The 20,758-nt window shown below is 42.8% G+C and overlaps 1 protein-coding gene across 8 annotated transcripts in view; it reads right to left on the reverse strand.

The window, feature by feature from the left end:
- FBXL19 (F-box and leucine rich repeat protein 19) overlaps positions 1-20,758 on the reverse strand; it is a 664,561-nt gene that overhangs the window by 373,551 nt on the left and 270,252 nt on the right. For all 8 annotated transcript variants that reach the window (XM_069651935.1, XM_069651934.1, XM_069651940.1 and 5 more), the window contains one exon: positions 17,087-17,257. In XM_069651935.1, coding sequence (XP_069508036.1) covers positions 17,087-17,257 — 171 coding nt within the window. The remainder of the gene's footprint in view (positions 1-17,086; positions 17,258-20,758) is intronic.

The following is a 20,758-nucleotide window of genomic DNA, read 5'->3' on the forward strand; positions in this document are numbered from 1 at the left end:
AAATAAGATACAAAATAAAACACCACATATATTTTAACAACGGTTGTTTCGATTTTTTAAATGAATCAAGTGTGTCTGCATTCAAGGATGGACGTCAGACATCTGTGCTCCGAATGGGTGAAGGTCTGGTTGCTGTGAAGCAGGGTGGTCACTATCTATCTAAGCTAACATAACATATTCTCGATAATGCATGCACTAAATAACACTTGTTCAAAGTCTTTCAGTAGGTTATGTCTCTATAAAAGTCACACATATCTATACTAACAATTACCATTGGATTATACAGGCCTTAGGGTCTTGAACACTATAATACACCGGTTGAAGTGTGGGTCTGTGCTCACAAGAATCTCCGGTATGTGGCATTTGTTATTGATAAGCAACGATATACTATCAAAGGCAGATCGCACCCGGGGATGAGCGCTGGCATGGGGGGCTGTCACGGGCGCGAAAGGCCAAGGTGCCAAACTGCATGTACACTTCAAAAGGTATCCCATGCCAAGGGGCCATCGGTCACATGGCCTCCTCAGACCCTGTGTCTCCAGCCAGGCCTCCCCTTCAAGCAGGCCGCCTCCCTAAGACCACGACATACATACGTCATTCATTCACAAACACACCCCTGTTTCTAATACTTTATAAACCACTTGATATGTCTCATGAGAACATCTTTGTGCTTTGCAAGTCAACTCCTGAACGTGCTACCTGGTAACCACTGAGATCTACGCTAATCTGCTCGTTGTCGTGCTATCCGTGAACTTCTGTGACCGCTTAGAGCAAACCCATCAGTGTGCTACCTGTGGCCACCCACCTATTCTCCTGCAACATACTGCTCTGCTTGCTGAATCCAACTGTTTGTTGGTCAAGGTAAGGCCATGTATCCTAGTCATATTTCGCAGATTTTTAAATTTCTATCTATTTGCGAGTAGAGTACACAATAGTGCTATGTTCATTGGTCTCATTGCTATTGACTTGAGTTTCCATTGCTATGCTATCAATAGATCTATTTATTTTCATCTGGGTCTATTGTCATCAAATTGCATCCTTCGGGGGTCCAGACTATAATGTAAGCATGTTTCCTTCTCGTGCAAGACAGAACATCCAAGGGACGAGTCACATGTTCAGATTTTAGTCACATCATTTATGCATTTCTGCAACTTATGCAAATACTAAGCCGCACATAATGAACTGGTATAGTTCCTGCGACCAAAACAAACCTTGCATTGATCATTGTATGATTCATTTACTTTTGTATCAAATCTTTATTCTTGAAGATTGTATAATAATGTCGATATTTACTTTTCAGATTTATCAACAATGCCTGCCTGTTCGATTAGCGGTTGCCCTTCGAAGACCCATGCGAAATCTGAAGGCACTACAATGCATGTATTCCCGAAAACGGTTGATCGAATAAGAGAATGGGTCAGACATTGCGGATATCCACTGGATGAGCTGGAAAGTAGAGTCCAACAAGTCTTACAGGACAAGAGGGGTGATCGATACCGCATCTGCAGCCGGCACGTTTCCTTGGACATGCACACAACATCTTGGGTAACAAAGAAGAATAAACGGAGAACGAAACACGGAAATTGCTCGAAAACGCTATTCCCACTCTATTCGTCCACATTCCGCCACCGGTGAATCAAGTGTCCGGATTTAGCTTTAGGCCTTGCGGTAGTGTGTAGGAAGCCGAATGGATTAATTGATATTGTAGGTGTTCTATCCCTTGTAATAATTTCAATATTGATATGAGTGTATAGTTTGTGGAATAATGACATTTATCAATATATTCTTTTTCGATTTCATAACCCACAAACGCAATGTATATATATGGGAACAGGGAACTGTGCTGTATTGAGCATTTTTCAAGTATTCTGTCGCCTTACATGGCTATTTTTAATATTGGCATTTCATTATCAATCATTAATTTACCTTTACAACTTCTTGACTATCCCTTGAATCTGAAGCAAGAACATTCCACATCCTTGACATGGTCGCAGTTATCAACCACTTCTAGCGCGTATCAGGTAATCTTACTAGGCTAATCCGCTACAGACTTGTTTTATGCATGTCAAGTAATAGTTTTATTCTATCGTGTAATTATTTTACCGAATGTTTGGTTAGTGCTTTCCAATTAATATACACCTTAGTTATCGTCCACTGGTGTTTGTTTTCAGTTATAATTAGTGTTATCCATACTAATGCAAATACTGTCTTTCAGGGAGATGCTGATGCGTCCGCCACATCTACAACATTTCTAGATGTTCTTCACCAGCAGGAGGTATGGATACTGACAGCTCCATCGAGCGTCATCATCAGAGCTGGAATTCTTGTTGTTTGTTCTACACAATGTTTCATTCGTGGTTAGCCGTTGATATGTACCTGTGCTGTCGACCCCAGGTGTGTGTTATGTTTTCACTATTGTAATCCTCACTAATGCAAGTACTATGTTTCAGGCAGTTGATGGAGCGTCAACCCCTGCACTTGATGCAGAGCCTGACATTCAAGTAATTCCAGGGGAAGTGGAAGCCGGACCATGCGTATACGAATCGCGCACCAGCTTTCGGAAATGCGCACTACATTTGCAACATCCATAGATATTCTTCAGCAGCACGAGGTATGGATACTGACAGCTCCATCATGCGTGATCATATAACGTGATTCCATTTGCTATACTTTCTTCCCTATTAATGCAAGTACTGTGTTTCAGGGAGACGACGGAGCTTCCACTACAACAACAACATCCCATTTAGATGATGCAGATGTAAATAAATCGGAGAAATAAGTCGATGAAATCTGATCATATTTAGATATTCCTTGATTCTTTTAGACAATGCATCATTTGTGGTTATCTCTTTATATGTACCTGTGCCATCGACCCCAAGTGTGTGTTATGTTTACAATATTGAAAACCATACTAACGCAAGTACTGTGTTTCAGGGAGTTGCTGATGCCTCCTCTCCAATACAACCATTCATGGCAGTCCATGCGGAGCCAGCGGTATGGATACTGACAGTTCCATCGAACTAGATCATCACAGCTCGAATACTTGTGGTTTGATTGTTCTGCAGAATGTTTAATTCGTGTTTAGCTATTGGGATGTATCTGTGTGTTCGTCCACACGTGTGTTTTATGTTTTCAATATTGTGATACATAGTAATGAAAGTACTATGTTTCAGGGAGTCGATGGAGCGTCATTCCGTGCTGTCTATGCGGATACAGAAAATAGTTTTTGCAGCGCAAGAGGAAGGGAGGACATGCGGAAACGAATCGGAGCTACAGCGTGCAGATGTTGAAGGTCGAGTCAAAAAAGTTGCAAACAAAAAAAAACAAAAAAAGGTTAGTTACAAACAGTTCATAATTTAAAAAAAATGTTTGTGCTGGGGACTATTTTATGTTTTTTTCCAGTCAATTGGACTACACTTTATCTTGTGTTTAAACTGAACATCACTTTTCCAATCTCTCCTCCAGTTACCCGTGGGTGTCAGAACTATACATACACAGACAGTGAAGCGAATGAGAGATGTTGCTTGCCAGACCATGTACACTATGGAGGAACTATTAATTGAGGCGAGGCGTGTTCAGGCTCGAGATGCTCATGTCCAATGGCCAGAACATGAATTAACTGTGTTTGGAGACTACAGCAAAGTTGCATTGGACCATAGATACAATGCGACCGCACCACCACAAGAAGATGTTATTGAATGTATTGAAGATAGCTCTGAAGTAGTTGCAGATCAATTCACACAATCTACACCCGCCACAAATTTGCCACCCAAAAACCTGTCGACATGTAACGCTCATCTGGTTCCCCCGGAGGCGCGGGTCTTGATCTGGCGAGGATACTGTCTTCAGTGTTAGGCGCAGGGTTCGTTTTGCTCCCGGACTGGGCCCCCTTCCCACCGACAGTTCAAGCTGAAGAGAGAGATGTCTGCAAGGGTAAACCAAGGTATTAGTGTTTGGAGGTTCGGAAAGTTCCTAGCCCCTCTCGCCCTTTCTTTCCCCGTGGAACTGGGTTGATATTGCGCTTACCTTATATAGGTAAATGCCGGGCTCTCCATCCTGCGTCTTATGCAGGGGCGCTGGATCCAGTTGCTTCACTGGATGCGAGCTCTGCCTCTTGATAGCAGAGGATTTGCTGAGAGCGAAGACGCCGTTAATGCACAAGCGTGCCTTGTAAGTATTAAAGTTCCTTTTGCCTTGCTTTCTTCTCTTTCAAAAGTCTTAAGTCTGTAAAGTCTATGTCTTTCCCTTTTCAGAGGCTGTGACGATGAAGATTATCCTTCTAATGGCACGTAAGTAGAAAGACTGCACTAGCGCTGGAGAATGCTCCGTAATGTCTCTTTTGTCTTTGCAGGTGCTGAGGTGCAGCGCGAACAGATTGAAAGCGAGCATAACACAGGTAAGCAGTCTTGTAACTAAGCGTTACTAACCGATGTATCTTGCCTTGCAGGTGCCGGAATGCAGCGCGAGCTGAGTTGGAACGGGCGTAACACAGGTAAGCAGAACTTGTAGTTGAATATTACTAACCGATGTTCTCTCTCTTTGCAGATGTCGGATGCCGGAAGAGAAAGGCAGAAAAAGGCGCCTTGGATGCTGCCGTTGGATTAGGTAAGTAGATTCACTGCCTTTACTTTAACCTAACCTGTGCCTTTGTTTTGCAGGAGCTGCAGGAGACAGAAGAAGACTGCAGATTGGATTCCAGCAGGTTATTTCGTGTTCACAGGAACTGGAGCTGGAGATTTCCTGGAACTGACACAGTGAGCGTCCTGCTGCAGATGCAGAATAACGCGAAGCACGTGAAACCAATCGGGTGTGGTTTAAATAGCCTTCTGTAGTGCTTAGGCGTCTCCTTCCACGGCCCCACCCAGGTAAGAAAAGAGTTCCAGATTTCAAAAAGAGTTCCTGTGTTCTGCTTCCAGGGAGTGGCTCCTGCTCCACCCAGACAGAAAAAGTAGTTCCAGGCAGAGAAGGATCAGGAGACCAGTTAGCTGGTAAGTAAGCAGCATGGTCTGCTACAGGTAGGTCCACCAAGCACTCTTATCCAATATGAGCCCGGCGCTTCCTGTGCCGGGACCAGTCACCATCATGAGCCTGGCGCCACTGGCGCCAGGACAAGGTCCAGAGCGTCCCTATAGGGACTGGCTGGTTCCTGGGATCAGAGTCATGGGCCTGCTTCCAAGGTAGTGGGGCAAGTCCTGACCCCTTGGAAGCAGGGATCGTGACACGACATTGTTGTGTTCTCCCATCAATGTTGAAGTAATAGATGTCGAAATGACAGAGAATGAACCCGCCGCAGCATCCATAGACGCATCAGAACTTGATAACAGCGATATTACTTTCCAATGTGTTGAAATCTCCACAACGTCACAGGCCGAAACAACGTTGACGCAGGAAGACAGTCTAATGAAAAAGAGAGCAAATACATTGTATTCGACAGTTGTTTGATGGAAATTATAAGTATGCTGAAATGTGTGCATTCCATTAGAGGAAAAGTATGTGGGAAGCCATTGATTAATGTGACTCGTCAAATAAAAGGCAGTAACGTCAAAATAAATGCCGCCTGTAGATTAAATCATAGGTTCTCATGGTCTGCACAACCGATGCTGGGGAAACTGCCAGCAGGCAACTGTGTGCAGCTGCATCACTTTTTAGTGGCTCCAGTTTTAGAAAGTTAGAGGCTTTCTTTCAGTTTGTGGGACTCCACATCATTTCTAAAGCGCTGTACTACATATACCAACGTGATTATCTGTTTCCGGCCATTAGTGATGCTGGGAAAATTCAACAATTGTCTCTAGCAAGTACATTCGAAGGCAAACGATTCAGGCTAGCCGGCGATGGACAGTGCGACAGCCCTGGATTTTCTGCCAAGTACTGCACCTACCACTTTTAGGACATGGATAGTAAGAAAATTGTGAGTTTGGTGGTCGTGCAGGTAACACAATGTACATCGTCAGTGGCCATGGAGAAACTAGGATTTATAAAATCAGTGGAATATCTACAGTGAAGGGGAATGCACATCGACCTCATAGCCACGGACAGACACGTTTCAATTGCCAAGACAATGAGAGAGCAGTTCCCACATATTAATCATCAATTTGACATATGGCATCTTGCTAAATCAATCAGTAAGAAAATCTCGGCTGCAAGAAAAAAAAAAGGTTTTGAAAGTATTTTGCAGTGGTCCCATTCTATCACCAACCATCTTTGGTGGAACTCAAAAACTTGTGAAGGGTCAGTGGAAATACTACTTGAAAAATGGCAGTCACTGATGCACCACTGTACCAACTTTCACCGCTGGACAGCGAATCAACATTTCCACCAATGTGAACATGGCCCTTTGTCCCCAGAGGGGGCACGGAAGAAGAAGTGGTTGATTCCATCTTCACCGACGCACAAAGCGATTGAGAAGATTGTTTGACAAAACTCTATCAAGAGATTTGAGAGGACTGACAGAATTCTGTCACACAGGAGATTTGGAGGTGTTCCACAATATGTGCCTAAAGTACAGGCCAAAGCGCTTGCATTTTAGCTTTCGGGGCATGAAACATCGCACTCTACTAGCGGTCTTGGCCCATAACAGCAATGTCGGACGTGAACAATCTAGGACTAGGGGTAAAGTAAGGATGCCTCGCTACACTAAGGTGTTTTCAAAACGAAGTAAGCAATGGGTGATCAAACCAGTCTATGATGAAATGCAGTTCGACTTTGTGAAAGGCCTTATTGTTGCTGTGTTAGAGAAGCACAGATATGGAATTTTGGACGTTTCTGTGCAGAGCAGTGATCCATTGCCACCGAACATTGCGACTGTGCCATGCCCACCCAAAGCACAGCTGGTTGTGAAGTACAAATCCCGGTTTAAATAATTGCAATGCGATTGTCTTTTTGTAAATAAATGTTATTGTACAGTGTACCTGTAACCCTAACCCCTACCTTCGCCATCATGGGTGGCGAACAAGCTGGGTGTCATCTTTGAATTCTCTATATTCACCTCATATATGTGTATGTATATATTTTTCTCATGTCTCATCTCATGTAAATGCTGCGCACTGTTGCGCACTGTTAACGGAGGGGAGGCTTGCGTATTGCAAATGATAAAAACAAACAAACAATAAATCTCACTTTTAACTCAACTCCTGTGGTACTTTATACTTTCCCTGACCTTCCGCCAAAAATTAAATGTCTCAATTTGGGCTGCAAAGCTTGCAGACAACGGGGACAAAATTGGGGCACTTAGAACGCGCCAAGCGGGCCGTGGCATTTGGGAGAGAAGCCAGTTCGCATTTGCACATTGAGGCGCACTACATAGACGGATTCTAAACTTGAAGTTCTCACAGATGCCTATACTACGTGATGTTGCAAATAAAGAATGCGAAGGACAGCGGCTTTGATTTTCAGCTCGCGCCCAGTTGAGGCCCACAAGTCGCACTGGAAGTATAAGGGTCTATTGTTTTTGACCTTGAGACAGGGACCATGCCGAAAGAACTACATTTGAAGGGGGTGCGCAATAACGTAAGAGACGATAAGGCAGAAAATTCAGAAACTAGACCGAGTTTCATTTTAGTTCAGTATACGAAACATCGTTGTCAAGAGCACGGTCTGTTTTACAGACTGCGTTACGAAGAAACACAATGGAAATTTCAAATATAATGTAAGTAAATCTTTACACGCTTTTATACCGGAATGAAGATTTAATGAATGGATGCATGAATAAATGAATGAATGAAGAGCTAGGAAAAGCAAGGAAAACGTGTTCGTAGTGGGCACATGGACATGCAGGTCCACTGGTCTCACCGATCTCGGTCCTTGGCCCAGCCACTTTTCCCTGCACTGCCTACCTGCACTACGGGACTGTCTCTTATCCTTCAGCCCCTTCTCCCGGCATTTACCTTGCACTTGCCACCAGCTGGCCCTATTATTTAATTTGTATTCAACTAACCATGTACAGCACTTTTACCCCCCCTCGCTCCCCCCCCTTCCCCATGCGCGATCAGAAAGACACCTGGCCTAGTAGTATCGTTGTCCGTCTGCCCTTGTTCCCCACCTGCCTCGTCGCGCCTTGAAACACTTGAGTATAGGCGCGTTACAAATGCCATATCATATCATTCCTCACGCATGTAGACTAACTGTTGTTTATCATTGTGTGTTGGCCTCAATTTATTTCGTTACTTTTCGCATTGATTTTAGAGCCGAACATACTCCATTTAACTATCCTTGCAAGCAAATCGTTTCTGATCGGCTGTAATAAATAAAATGAGTAATATTAATGAAGATCGGCTGGCGAGACTAATTATAATTTTTTTGTTTTCATAACAGGTATTTGTTCCCCTTCTGCTACTGCCATCGGTTTGAGACACCAGCAGATGGCTTTTACAGTAGACACCTGCTGCTTCGTGTGAACAACTGGAGCACACTGACAATTTTATGGGACGATCGCCAAGGGCCCACATGCCCTTACGCTGTACTAGTGGCTAGAAGCAACATATCAACCTTTACGATGGACTAGTGCCTAGTTGATGGAACAGCCTTGCGGTTCACCGTGCTTCCAAAGTGCTTCTTTTAACGAAAAGCAACACCCTGTGTAGCATTGCGGATACAGATAAGATAAAATAAATGGCTTTCGGAGTTCATATGGCAATTGCTGAATATTCTCTAAACATTTAATGTCAAATAAATGTACTTTACCAAATGTACCGTGTTGCTGTTTGATTTTAAAGTACAGTTTCATATTCCGAATTGTGGCGCGCTGTGTTGTGAGATGGTCTGTGTTGGTTTCCAGGTTCTGTGTGGAGTCGCGTAGAAGACGACTGGGCGCGTTTGCCTACGCAGCACAGTAACGTCACGGAGAGAGGCGGGGAATATGAATGTTTGGATAATGTCAGGCTCAGGGGTGGGGGAATTGATTTAGTGCCGCAGAAGCAGGTCAGCCAGGGTGTTGCGGCAAGTGATAGGATTATAAGAATATTGCGGCTCCCTGGTGCCTCGGGTAAGGTCCATAGGAAAGTTTTCTAAAATTGAGCCACTTAGGCTTAAAAAAACATGGCTGACCCTTAGGGACAATAAAAAAAATTTCTAGACCATGCATTTAATAGACCTGACTGAAATTCCCAGTACGCCCACAAATCACGAGGAAAAAAACTTGGAAAAACCTGAAAACTACAATATTTTCAACAAAGGAAACAAAATGCTGACAGAGAAAGAGAAGATAAAACAAGGCACCAATGGCAAAAGCAAAAGACAAACAGGCTTGTGGGCCTTTTTTTGAGGAATCTTAAATTGCCAGCAAAAGAGAAGGCAGATAAAACACAAAAACTAATCAAAAATGAAAACCCCCACCAGAGCGAAAAAGGGCGAGAACCCGCCAAGAACACCTATCCCGCACGGGGAAGATAACACGGAAGAAAGAATAAATGCCGAATTGATGGCCGTGTCAATATATGCGGAACAAACAATTGACCTCTCTGAGGAAGCGCAAATACAAACAAGACAAGCATCCATGATCACTGTAGATCAATACGGAGAGAATCAATTAGAAGAGTCCACAAGATAGGACTACACACTCGAAGAAATATCAAACGAAGACCTACTAAACAAAACACAAGCAAAAGAATGGAATGAAACAAGCATGATCGAGCTCAGTACAGAGGAAGGACAAACACCAACAGAGCAAAAGAAAAAGAACGAAAAGCGAAACATATCCTCAAGAGAAACAGGGAAAAAAAATATACAGCTTCCGATCTTTATCAACCCCATGAAAAAATTGAAAAACCCGGAGCTCAAGGTAAAACTACAAAGAATAACGAAACAAAATGACAAATTAATACTAAATCGAACAAATATACTGATGCATGTTATACCGAACATGAAAGAAATATCGACAAAAGATATTCACACCATCGAATTCATGGAAACAAAATAATGGATTAAGCATGGATCGAATTCACCAACAAAAAAGCACTCACGATAACGATCGAAAATAAGACTACTTTCAAACAACTAGGATTCGATCTAACACTCCATGCCCAAAAAAACAAGGACGAAAGAACAAAGAGGCAATACCGGCAATCGAGAGATGACACACCAACAGAGTCACGAAACAAACGAGAGAAGATTCACAGAGTAGACCAGATGACCAGCATCAAACAAGGGGACCAACGGAAAGAGGAAGAAATGATGAAGAATACAAGCGTAAGTAGCAAAACTCTAATATTAAACATGGAATATGGAGACAACTCGATGAATCGAGTTCGAATGACGAAGAGAGCAATACCCAACAAAGATAACAATCAAAGAACGAGAGGACCTCAACGTTCTCACCGTGCTCATGGAACACGCATGGACATAAACATATATTCCGAGAGACACAGAAGGAAATGATTTGCTCAATTCAGACATAATATGTATAACAGGAATCCTGGCTAGCAGTCCAACCGATATGCAATGGATATGTGATACTGATGAACCCAGCAATCCAAAGGAAAAAAGGCCGCCCCTCAGTTGGGCTCCTGACCATGATAACAAATGCAAAACAGATCGAAATAATAGAGTCGGAAAACATCCTCCCATGGATACAAAAAACCATAATCAAAATAACAGATAAAGACGGACCTAACTAACCGCTCTACGAAGGCACTAACATGGTGCATAATTAATGTATATTGGAATCCTACTGCCATAACAGAAGAAACCTTTATAGATAGTGTTCTCAGCCATGGACCAAGCCAAAGTGAAATACGAGGATATAGCAACCATAATTTGCGGAGACTTAAACATCCACTTGTGCAATAGCAATGGAGAGGAAAGAGCAGAATCCACACTAGATCCCTGTGCAAAAAAATGGGACAAGGAAACATTAAATAGACAAATGTGTCATGATTCTTGCCGCTCATGTCCCCAGCCCTCCAAGATGTCAGGCTGGAGCCAGGCCACGATCACCTACATGGCCCCCAAGGGCCTCTCCATCCCTCCAAAGACCCACTTGGAGTCAGACTTGGCGCTTGTGGCACCAGACTCACTCACTCACTCCCATAGGATAACATTGGGGATTGGACTTGTAGTGCATTGATGGGGACAAGATGGATGCCCCCACATATTTCGGTTCCCAGAACTGCATGTGCAGTCTAGTCTTTTGGGTCCAGAGAGACCTGGGATACCCAGAGACTATTTAAGCCACGCCCAGGCTGAGAAACATGCTTTGTGTTTTCTGCACCTGCAGCGTAACACTCACCGTGTTCGGATCGGTCTCCAGTGGGCCTGCATCTTTCTTCTGCGCTCAACCCCTGCAAGAACAAGAACACCGTTAGGAACAGCCTTACCTTGCAGCGCTTCTGCCCATCATTCATCGCTCCTTCTGTTCTGCGGGCATCTTCGGCGGTGTCATTCCCATCCCGGCACGCCGCTTCCTAAGGAAAAGGAAAAAGAACAGAAAAAAGGCATTAGTAAGCATTCAGCAAATCTTCGCTTATTTTTAAAGACTGTACGAGCTTCAAACGCTTACCTGAATCCCAGCCGCTCTGGGGGAACTCTGTCTCCGGAACTTCTCATCCATCTGCAAGAGGGAAAAGACACTTCAGGTTAGCCTGGAAACATCTAGAGGCGCCGCATACCGCGCTTACTCACCGCATTTCTTCTTCATAACCGGCATCCACGCTGAAAACATTGCGGCACCTAAGAGACACAGGAAAAGAACTCAGTTCAATACAAATACGAAAGGGTCGCATCGCGCTCTCACTCACCTTCAGCGCTACTCATCTCAGCAGCACGTCGCCATCCCCGGACGCCGGCCATCATCTAAGGAAGGAAAGGAACGAAGTTAGAGAACTGTTCAAAAGTCTCATTATACTTACCTGTCGGACTCTTGCCAGTGGAGTATCTATGCAGCAACAAGCCTGCATCAATCAACGCGCCCCTGCACTGAAAGCAGGACAGAGAGCACACTTTCCAAGAAAACAAGGTGAGATGTGGATCAAAGGGAAGGGTTGGACACCGGGGAAGAAGGGGTTCAAGCACACAGACAATAGGGAGTTAAGCTCTAACAATCCTGTGTTTTCAGGCCCAACCTCCAGTCGAGTAGACTCCAGGGAAGGGTTCGAGGTCGTAAGAGGTCAGAACAGGCTGAGTGACGTCCCCATGGATACCAGGTGAGCGTTACAAATGACCAGATCAGACTGCCATGATTAAGCAGCCGCATGATGGAAACCATGGAAAATGGCAAGACAACTGCAATAATTGATTACATATACATATCCAAAGGTATATACGAAGAGACTAGTTACTCTACCAATCCGAAAAACATGAACAGCGACCATTACATCTTGACAAGAACAATAAACCTTGCACTTAAGAAGAAAATTAAGCCTCTACCCCTACTGGATTTAAACAATGGAATCAATAGATTAAGGATTAGCCAGCACAAAAAGGAAAAACTGCCTAGCGTAATGACAAAGTCCAAACTCGACGACAACCAAAAAAAATCAACTACGGATGGCTCCTACTTCCTTACAGAAAAGAGGCAAAAAGAAACCTGCAAGCATCACAGAACCACCGACACGTGTATAACTCTAGAGTTGTACAAAAGAAGAAGGAGCTGAGACAGATAATAAAATCCATTAAAAAAGATAACTCGGGAGACCTCTAAAAAAAACTGAAATGGGCAAAACAACAACACAGGAACTGGATGAAAAACAACAAAGCATTGATATTATAAGAAGATGCAGAGAGAATGCTACAAACCATGAAAAACCGGAACACTAGACAACTATGGTCAATACTAAACGCGCAGACACAGAATCAAGAAGCTATGATCGCAAATGTCCCAGAAGAAAGCTGGATAAAATATTATACCAACCTTTATGGAGAAAATCAACTGAGTGATGAAAATGAAAACCAACCAAAGAATTACATGTGGGACCTGGACGATATAAAGGAAGCAATAAAGAAACTGAATGCGTCGAGAGCGCCAGGACCCGATGGTCTATCCAACATGACAATAAAACAGAACCCGGAGCCCTGGAGCTCAATATGCAACACCATATTCACACTCATACAAAAGACCAAAAAAGTACCTGAAACATGGCAGCAAGCCACGATAAACCCAATATTAAAAAAACTGCCAAACCGAGGAACCCATTGGCAGCTACTCTGTTCTATCTCTACATGGCGGATCTGGAAACAAGCATTTATACACCACAGATTAATCCACCGAACCTGAATGGCAAAACCATAACATGCATCATGTACGCCGACGACATTGTTGTACTAGCAAAAACTCCAAGAGGACTGCAAATTGCCCTGCAAAAACCTGCAAACGTACATGGCCGAAAATCAGCTTGAAATAAATGTCTAGAAAACTAAAATCATGATGTTGATGAAGCGCAACAGAAAGAAGGGCATAGATACTGCTTTCCACATCGGAAAAAAAAATAGAAAAAAAACAGGTAAAATACCTTGGGGTATGGATAAACCAATCACCTACAGAGGCAGACATGATACTGCTCCTCAAGGCCAAAGCACTAGCTTTAGCCCGGCAAGCAAAGATGATGCACCTGAAATAGAGAAAATTCTCATTGATTCCTGTAATAACATTTTACAGACAAAAAGTGATGGCAATTCTCACTTATGGCGGAGAAGGAATGATAAACGTCGACAACACTATCTGGCTACAAGTAGAAGGACAGTTCTGGAGGAAGGTCTTAAACTTGCCAGCCTCATTGCCCATGCCACGCATCCGAGCTGAATTAGCTTCACAATCACTACAATCCGTTGTCGCCTGGAAGCAAATGGATTTGTACTGGAAGATATCTAGTGATACATACGCATCTCCGATAGAAATCTTACGAACAAACACAGGGAAGCTCGAACAACCACTTAAAATCTGGAAAAACGCAATCGAAGAAAGATGTGAAGATGAAGGAATCACTAGAGACATTCTCAGTAATAGACCACAAAAAGCGAAGAGGAGACGGATAGAAAATGACTGGATGAAGATGATTGAGACCAAGTCGAACTATGAACTGGACATCCCCTGCAAATTAGACATCAGACCAATCAATAAACTACCAGAGTACCGAAAAATATTCCCTTCATCGAAAATCAGACTTATATGAGGATGAGACTGAACATTCTCCCTACACGTGAAATAATGGCAGCCAGGAGAATAATCCCAGACAAAGAAAAATTCTGCAGATTCTGCGGCAATGAGGACACAGTAGAAAGCCTGCACCACATTATGATGATATGCCCTGCACTAAGCGAGGAAAGAAATCTATCAAGAGGATGGTTTATGCAGAACTAGATGTCTTTTTCGCCCGATGACCGTTGGGCATTAACCCTAGCCGGAAAGGAAAAAAAAAACTGATATATGCGGTGGTCTCATTCTGGAACAACATCATGGAGAAGGCGCAGATAGGATGAAAATAGAAAACAATCTAACAGATTACACAGCAAGATTCTCGCTTCAAAAATGTGAACAATGATAGCGAAACACGGAATGGGTCACTCAGTAAAATTTAGACAAGATGAAAGGTTTGAGAAGCAAACCAGAGCATTTTAATATAACAAAAAAAAAAATACTTGTTTCAGGAGATCTCCTATGGAACTTTGACTTTCCTGGCACTGCACCCTCTCTCGACCTGCCTACAGGTGGCCCCTAGACTACTAGCGTCCCTCTTCTGCCTCTGAGAGAACTCATGCAATAGAATAGGGAAGGACTGGATGAAAAACGATTCTGCCTTGGAAGTATAACAAGTGTAAAAGTATTTACTTGCTAAAGAGGTTAGTGTGGTAACTATCTTCTTCTTTCACAGAGATACAAAGTGTAATTAAGTTTATGTTTACCTTTGAGTTGCATTCTGCCCCTCTAAAAAGTGTACAAGTTGCTTTGCTAACTTTGAATGGCGTTTTGCTCCCCTTCTAAAATGTAATAAGTGTTAGTACCGTTTTATCATTGCTTAACTGAATGAGCGTAAAAGCTTACCAGTAGGGTTTACCTGCCTTGAAAATACATTGCGTCTTTCTTAAAGTGTAACATTTGGTTTTGCTTTCCCTGGTCTGCTTCATACAGATTCTAAAACAGTCTTAGGGTGTAGACATACCTTTAAGTAGCTGGAGGCTTCTTTAAAAGTATTTGGGTCTTAAAAACGTCGATTAGCTCGATGTTCATCTAAACTTGTAACCCTGGGTTGTGTTTCCATGAATTGCATTGGTGCTATTCTAAAATAGTTTCATAAAGTTGTTACTTTCCTTAGAAACTGTATTATACACTTCTTAAAAGTATACAAGGTATCACTAGCTATTAAATAAAAGATAGTTATGTGCCAATAGGTCATTTACTTACCATGAAATACATTGTGTCTTTCTTAAGGTGTAATAGGGGTTTGCTTTCCCCGATTTGCTTAGTGCATTCTAATATAACTATTAAGTGTTCATACTTATCATTGAATAGCTTGAGGCCCATCCAGAAATTATGAGTTGATTTACTAGCCCTGAACGGAGTTCTAAAAAGTAATGTTGCAAGGTGTATACTTGCAACTGGGTTGGTTTATTATGTGATTTCTATAACCGGATGTCACTGCATGACTGCCAGGGTCTACTACCCTTGAAATACCAATTGTATTCTAAACGTATACCTAAACGGGTCTTATTCCCCAAGAATAGTAGATAACTAATCTGAATGTATAACCTTAGGTTTTACTCGCCTGGAGTTGCTTCTTGCTCCTCTAAATAAGGTTATACATTGGTTTGCATACAATAGTTATTGAGTTAATTTTTATGATTGTGTTTATATGATGTTATAGTACTTAGCCAAGATTTCTCTTGGTCTACTTGTATTTAAATAAAACCTTCATTTTGTACAATACATAGTGTTTCAGTGTTTCTTTGAAAAATACATATGCTACACTTTCTTTGTACCAAGCTACAGCCCTCTCTCTATGCCCTAAAATAAGCCTGGCTGCTCGGTCCATGCTACCAGATTCTCAGGTGGTACAGACACTCCTAAGAGTGGAGCTTATTTACTGCCTCAGATGTATGGTTTTATGAAGCCCTTATTTGGACTTTAGGAAAACAGTGGTTGGGACGAAAGCATGTTCTAGGATGATCCTCATGTAGTGCTTGCCCATGGACATGCACCAGCAAGACTGATTTTGAATGCAGCTTTGCATCATGATCTGGTTTTGTCCTGTGGTTCTGTCATTTGCAGATAACAACTCACAAGTATGAAGGTAAGTGGATCGGAGATGTGAGTATTCTAAAAAAAGGTCTAGACTTTAAAACAGGAAGCACAGATTGGATAATAAAAACACTATGAAATTATATGCATAAACTGTGCCGTAGGAGGCACACTTGATATGATTAAAGGTTTTCTCAATACATCAAAAGCTTTGTGATGAGAAAGAAAATCTAGGACTGTGATTCCAGCCACAAAATTTGAAGTGGGCATTGAGTGCAAGACTTTGCAGTTGCAAGCTGCCCCAAAGACTAAAGATCAAAGGTTTGCTACCTTCTTTCAAACCTTTCTTGGTGTAGTAATAGCCTCACGCTCAGCCTGGGCTTGATTGAACTACATTTTGTTAATTTCATCCTGTATTCCATTTGTATTATATTAACACTAAATGTTACCATTTGAGACCCATCCATTCATCATTTGCCATATCTCTTTCAACGTCTACACTGCTACATCAACAAATTGGCATGGGATGTGTGAGGACACCATTCTACGCATGTTCCATTGGCAATTATTGTGGGAGAACATTCACAGAGTGCCAATTTGAATACTTTATGGTCTCTAGACACAACAAACTATGCCCCAACCTGCTACGCACACAAAAGCTAAAATCTTCATTTAGGTATAGCAGTTTAGTTGATTATACATTTACAGACTAACAACCAATGTCATCACCAGCTCAGCTCTGTACTCTAAGGCACCCACCACTCAGTGTTCCTTACATGATTTACCATCGTGCTTCAATCACTTTTCCTCTGCACCTCTCAAAAAAGCTCTTATTACTACCTTACTTCTATTTCATACACTGCCCTTTAGGACATCCCTTAATGTCTTTTACAATGCCCCTTCTAACTCCATTGACCCATATACCTTCTTTTTGGGCCCAGTATCCGCTGGTGGATCCTTCTCTTTCTTTCTCTTATGCCCCTGAGCGTCATCCAAGCTTTTCTTCTTGTTCTGCACTGGCTCATCTGTCAGCTTCCACCGTACTGCTTCCTCTCCGTTGTCAGCACGGCGTTTCCCGGAGGCATCAATGGGATCCTGGAATCAAATAGAGGGTAGAGTGGCATTGGGGAGGAATTTATGCCATATGAGGATAGGTGGGTAGATCAGCTCCATAATGTATCTCTCAGTGTTAACACCCTTTCATTCAAATAGATGCAATTTAGCCCAGTGAAAAGTGGCAAAAAACTTTAAAACAATTCCCATGAAAGATTTTCCTAGAAAGGAAGACTGAATATCCTCCAGAAGAATGAGTGGTTCTTTAAATAAGGTAATTTATTTTATTAGAAGAAACCCCAAACAACAGCGATTGACTTATTGAGGGTTAGTCAAAGGGATGTGACCAATTTAACATTAAGCAAGTACAGCTTTGTTTTTAAATTACCCACAAAGATACACACAGGAACACCTGACGAACAAGCACACTAAATGAAAAAGCCACTTGATCATTACATTTTGCGAGCTGCATATTTAGTGCAGTCACACTAAGTGAAACTCTCCCTCATTGACTTGAGAAGATTATTTTCTTTCAAGAGACTTAGATTCAAGAGGTATCCCTTGAGTGCATGCACAGTGGTGCCCAATAAACAGCAGAACAGAACCCTTGCTCCCCTTCCCACTGACCATGAGAATTTCCTTATGCCAGTAGAAACAGCAAGGCACGACAATGGATTTCGGGAAGGCTGCATTTGTATCGATGGATTATAGTCACAGCCGAGTGTGATGCATATAGGTAGCCTTTGCATATACAGTATGGAATCCTCTATGAAGTAGCAGGCTTAGGAGTTTAAAGCGAAAATCACATGTGGAGTGTTAGGAAAGATTTCTCTTCAGGCACATTTCCCTCCATATTCCATGGAGCCACAAATTTTTTTTTTTTTTTTAAATTGTACTGACTTTACAGGGAGGTGAAGCCTTCGAGGTACTTTTGTCCCCCCTCCCCTGCAACACCCCACCCCTAGCCTTTTGCTCATTTTTTTCTCTGTAAAGTGTTAGGACAGTTTTTCTAAAGTCCACCCAGTGTCTTTATAAAACTATACCTTAGCCAATACAGAAACTCCCACTCTTAAAATAAGGCTGTACCACCTGAGATAATGGTAGCAATGACAGAGTAGTCAGACTTATCTTAGGAGGGAGAGAGGGCTGTAGATGGGTACAAAGAACTTGAAGCATACATATGGTCCAAAGAAACACTGATGTATTGTAAAAAATAATGATTTCTTTTATATATAGACAGGCAAAAAGAATTCTTTAGAAAAGCAAATATCATTAATAAGGGATACATTACTCACCGTAATCGTATTTCTGATGCTTGCATCTACTTAGATTCACATGCTGTGCATAGGCCGACATCTAGTGGAAGCTGCAGAGAATTACAGTTATTTTCGAAATTCAAAGAGGGACGTCGACAGGGCGTGCAAGTAATACTATCCCTTAGTGTGACATCCACTGTACCCATGGTCCTTCACGGATCAAGGTCCCTCGGATTGTTTTTTTTCTGACATGAGGTAGCATGAAGTGTTGCGCGAGTACAGATGTATCCAAGCAGATAGGTATCAGACAAGTACATAAGCGTCCATGCTCCTTCTCTCGGAGGGCACAAAGGGTGGGCGCATGTGAATCTAAGCAGATAGAAGCATCAGAAATACGATTACGGTGAGTAATGTATCCCTTCGGAGGCTTGTGGAATCTGCTTAATTCACATGCTGTGCATATATAATCGAGCAGTGTTAGGAGAAGGTGATGGGTTGTGAGAAGGTTCATGGGCGAACAGATGTCTTCGAACCGCTTGTCCCACCTGTGTATCTGTCTTGGAATGAGTCAATGCAGTAGTGCTGAGTGAAAATGTGCACTGAGCTCCATGTAGCTGCTTTGCAAATGCTGTCTGAGGGTACATTTGCAATAAATGCCAAAGTAGCTCCTGTGCTCCTTATAGAGTGAGCTCTTGGCGTGAAAGGCAGTGTCTTGTCTGGCAGGGAATAGCACAGTTGAATGCACCAGACTATTCATCTGGAGATGACATTCTTGGAAATGCTATCCCCTTCTCTGCCTGGTGCTACAGAGACAAACAGTTGGTCTGTTTTTCTTAGCGGTCTTGTCTTGTTTACATAGTAAAGGACTGCCCTCCTTACATCAAGTGTGTGGAGTTTTTCCTCAGCTGAGCTCTTTGGGTTCTGAAAGAAGGCCGGGAGCTCAATGGACTAGTTTACATGAAATTTAGAGATCAATTTAGGGGAGAACCTAGGATGCGTACGTAAAACCAGTTTGTCCTTGTGTATGACAATGAAAGGATCCTGCACTAACAATGCTTGCAATTCACTAACTCTTCTTATGGAAGTAATAACCACTAAGAAGGCAGTCTTGTAAGTCAGATGTTCAAGACTTGACTTCTGCATCAGCTTGAATGGAGGTCCGATGAGCTTAGCGAGTACTATATTGAAATCCCATCCTGGCAGCGGGTTTGAGATTGGAGGGTGGAATCTTTTTACTCCCTCCATGAATGCCTGGATGACCGGTACCTTCCACCATGAGACCTTGTTGCGGGATGTGGTGTAGGCTGACAAGGGCGCCAGGTGGACCTTTAAAGAGTTGAATACTAACCCTGAGTCTAGCAAGTTGAACATAGAATTAAGAATGTGTGATGGGGTACATTCTATGGGGTTAATTTGTTTAGACTCGCACAAAATTACAAATCTACTCCACTTGTCAAAGTAACAGCGTTTAGTGTTAGGCTTTCGTGCTTCCTTTAGGATATCCATACATCTCTGTGATAGGTTAAGATGTCCAAACTCTGACTTCAGGAGCCATGATGCCAAGTTCATTGAGTGAGGTTGAGGGTGCATGGTTAGTCCCCCATGTTGAGTAAGCAGATTGTTCATGAACGGGAGCTTGATGGGATCGCACATCGCCAGTTTGTGCAGATTTGGATAGCAAGGTTGTCTTGCCCACATAGTAGCAACTAGGATGAGCTTCACCCGTTCCTTGTGGATCTTGTTCACCACCCTGTTCATGAGAGGAGTTGGGAGAAAAGCATAAGCAAATTTCCCTGACCAGTTCATCCATAGGGCATTCCCCTTGGAGCCTGGTTGGGGGAACCTGGACACGAACGCAAAGTCTGGGCATTGATTATTTTCGCTTGTAGCGAACAAGTCTGCTGTGGGGAAACCCCATAGAGAGAAGAGTTCCTGTATGACTCGAGGCTAGTTCCCACTAGTGCTCCTCTGGCAGGACATCTCTGCTCAGTGAGTCTGCCAGAGAGTTGAGTTCCCCTGGAACATGCTGCGATGATAGGAATATTTTCCATTTGAGTGCCCATTTCCAAATTTGTTGCGCTAGCTTGGACAGATTTGGAGAATGTGTGTCCCCTTGTTTGTCGATGTAAAACATTGCCGTAGTGCTGTCTGTGAGGACTTGCACTGCCTGGTTCTTCAGGTTTATCTCGAACGTGTGAAGGGCTTTGAACACCGCTAGTAGTTTCAGCAGATTGATTATGTTCTGCGTCCTTGCATGAGTCAACAGAGCTTGAGCAGTGTGATGAGG

This window comes from Ambystoma mexicanum, chromosome 3p, assembly GCF_040938575.1.
Source record: "Ambystoma mexicanum isolate Mex_15411 chromosome 3p, UKY_AmexF1_1, whole genome shotgun sequence".
Classification (NCBI taxonomy): domain Eukaryota; kingdom Metazoa; phylum Chordata; class Amphibia; order Caudata; family Ambystomatidae; genus Ambystoma; species Ambystoma mexicanum.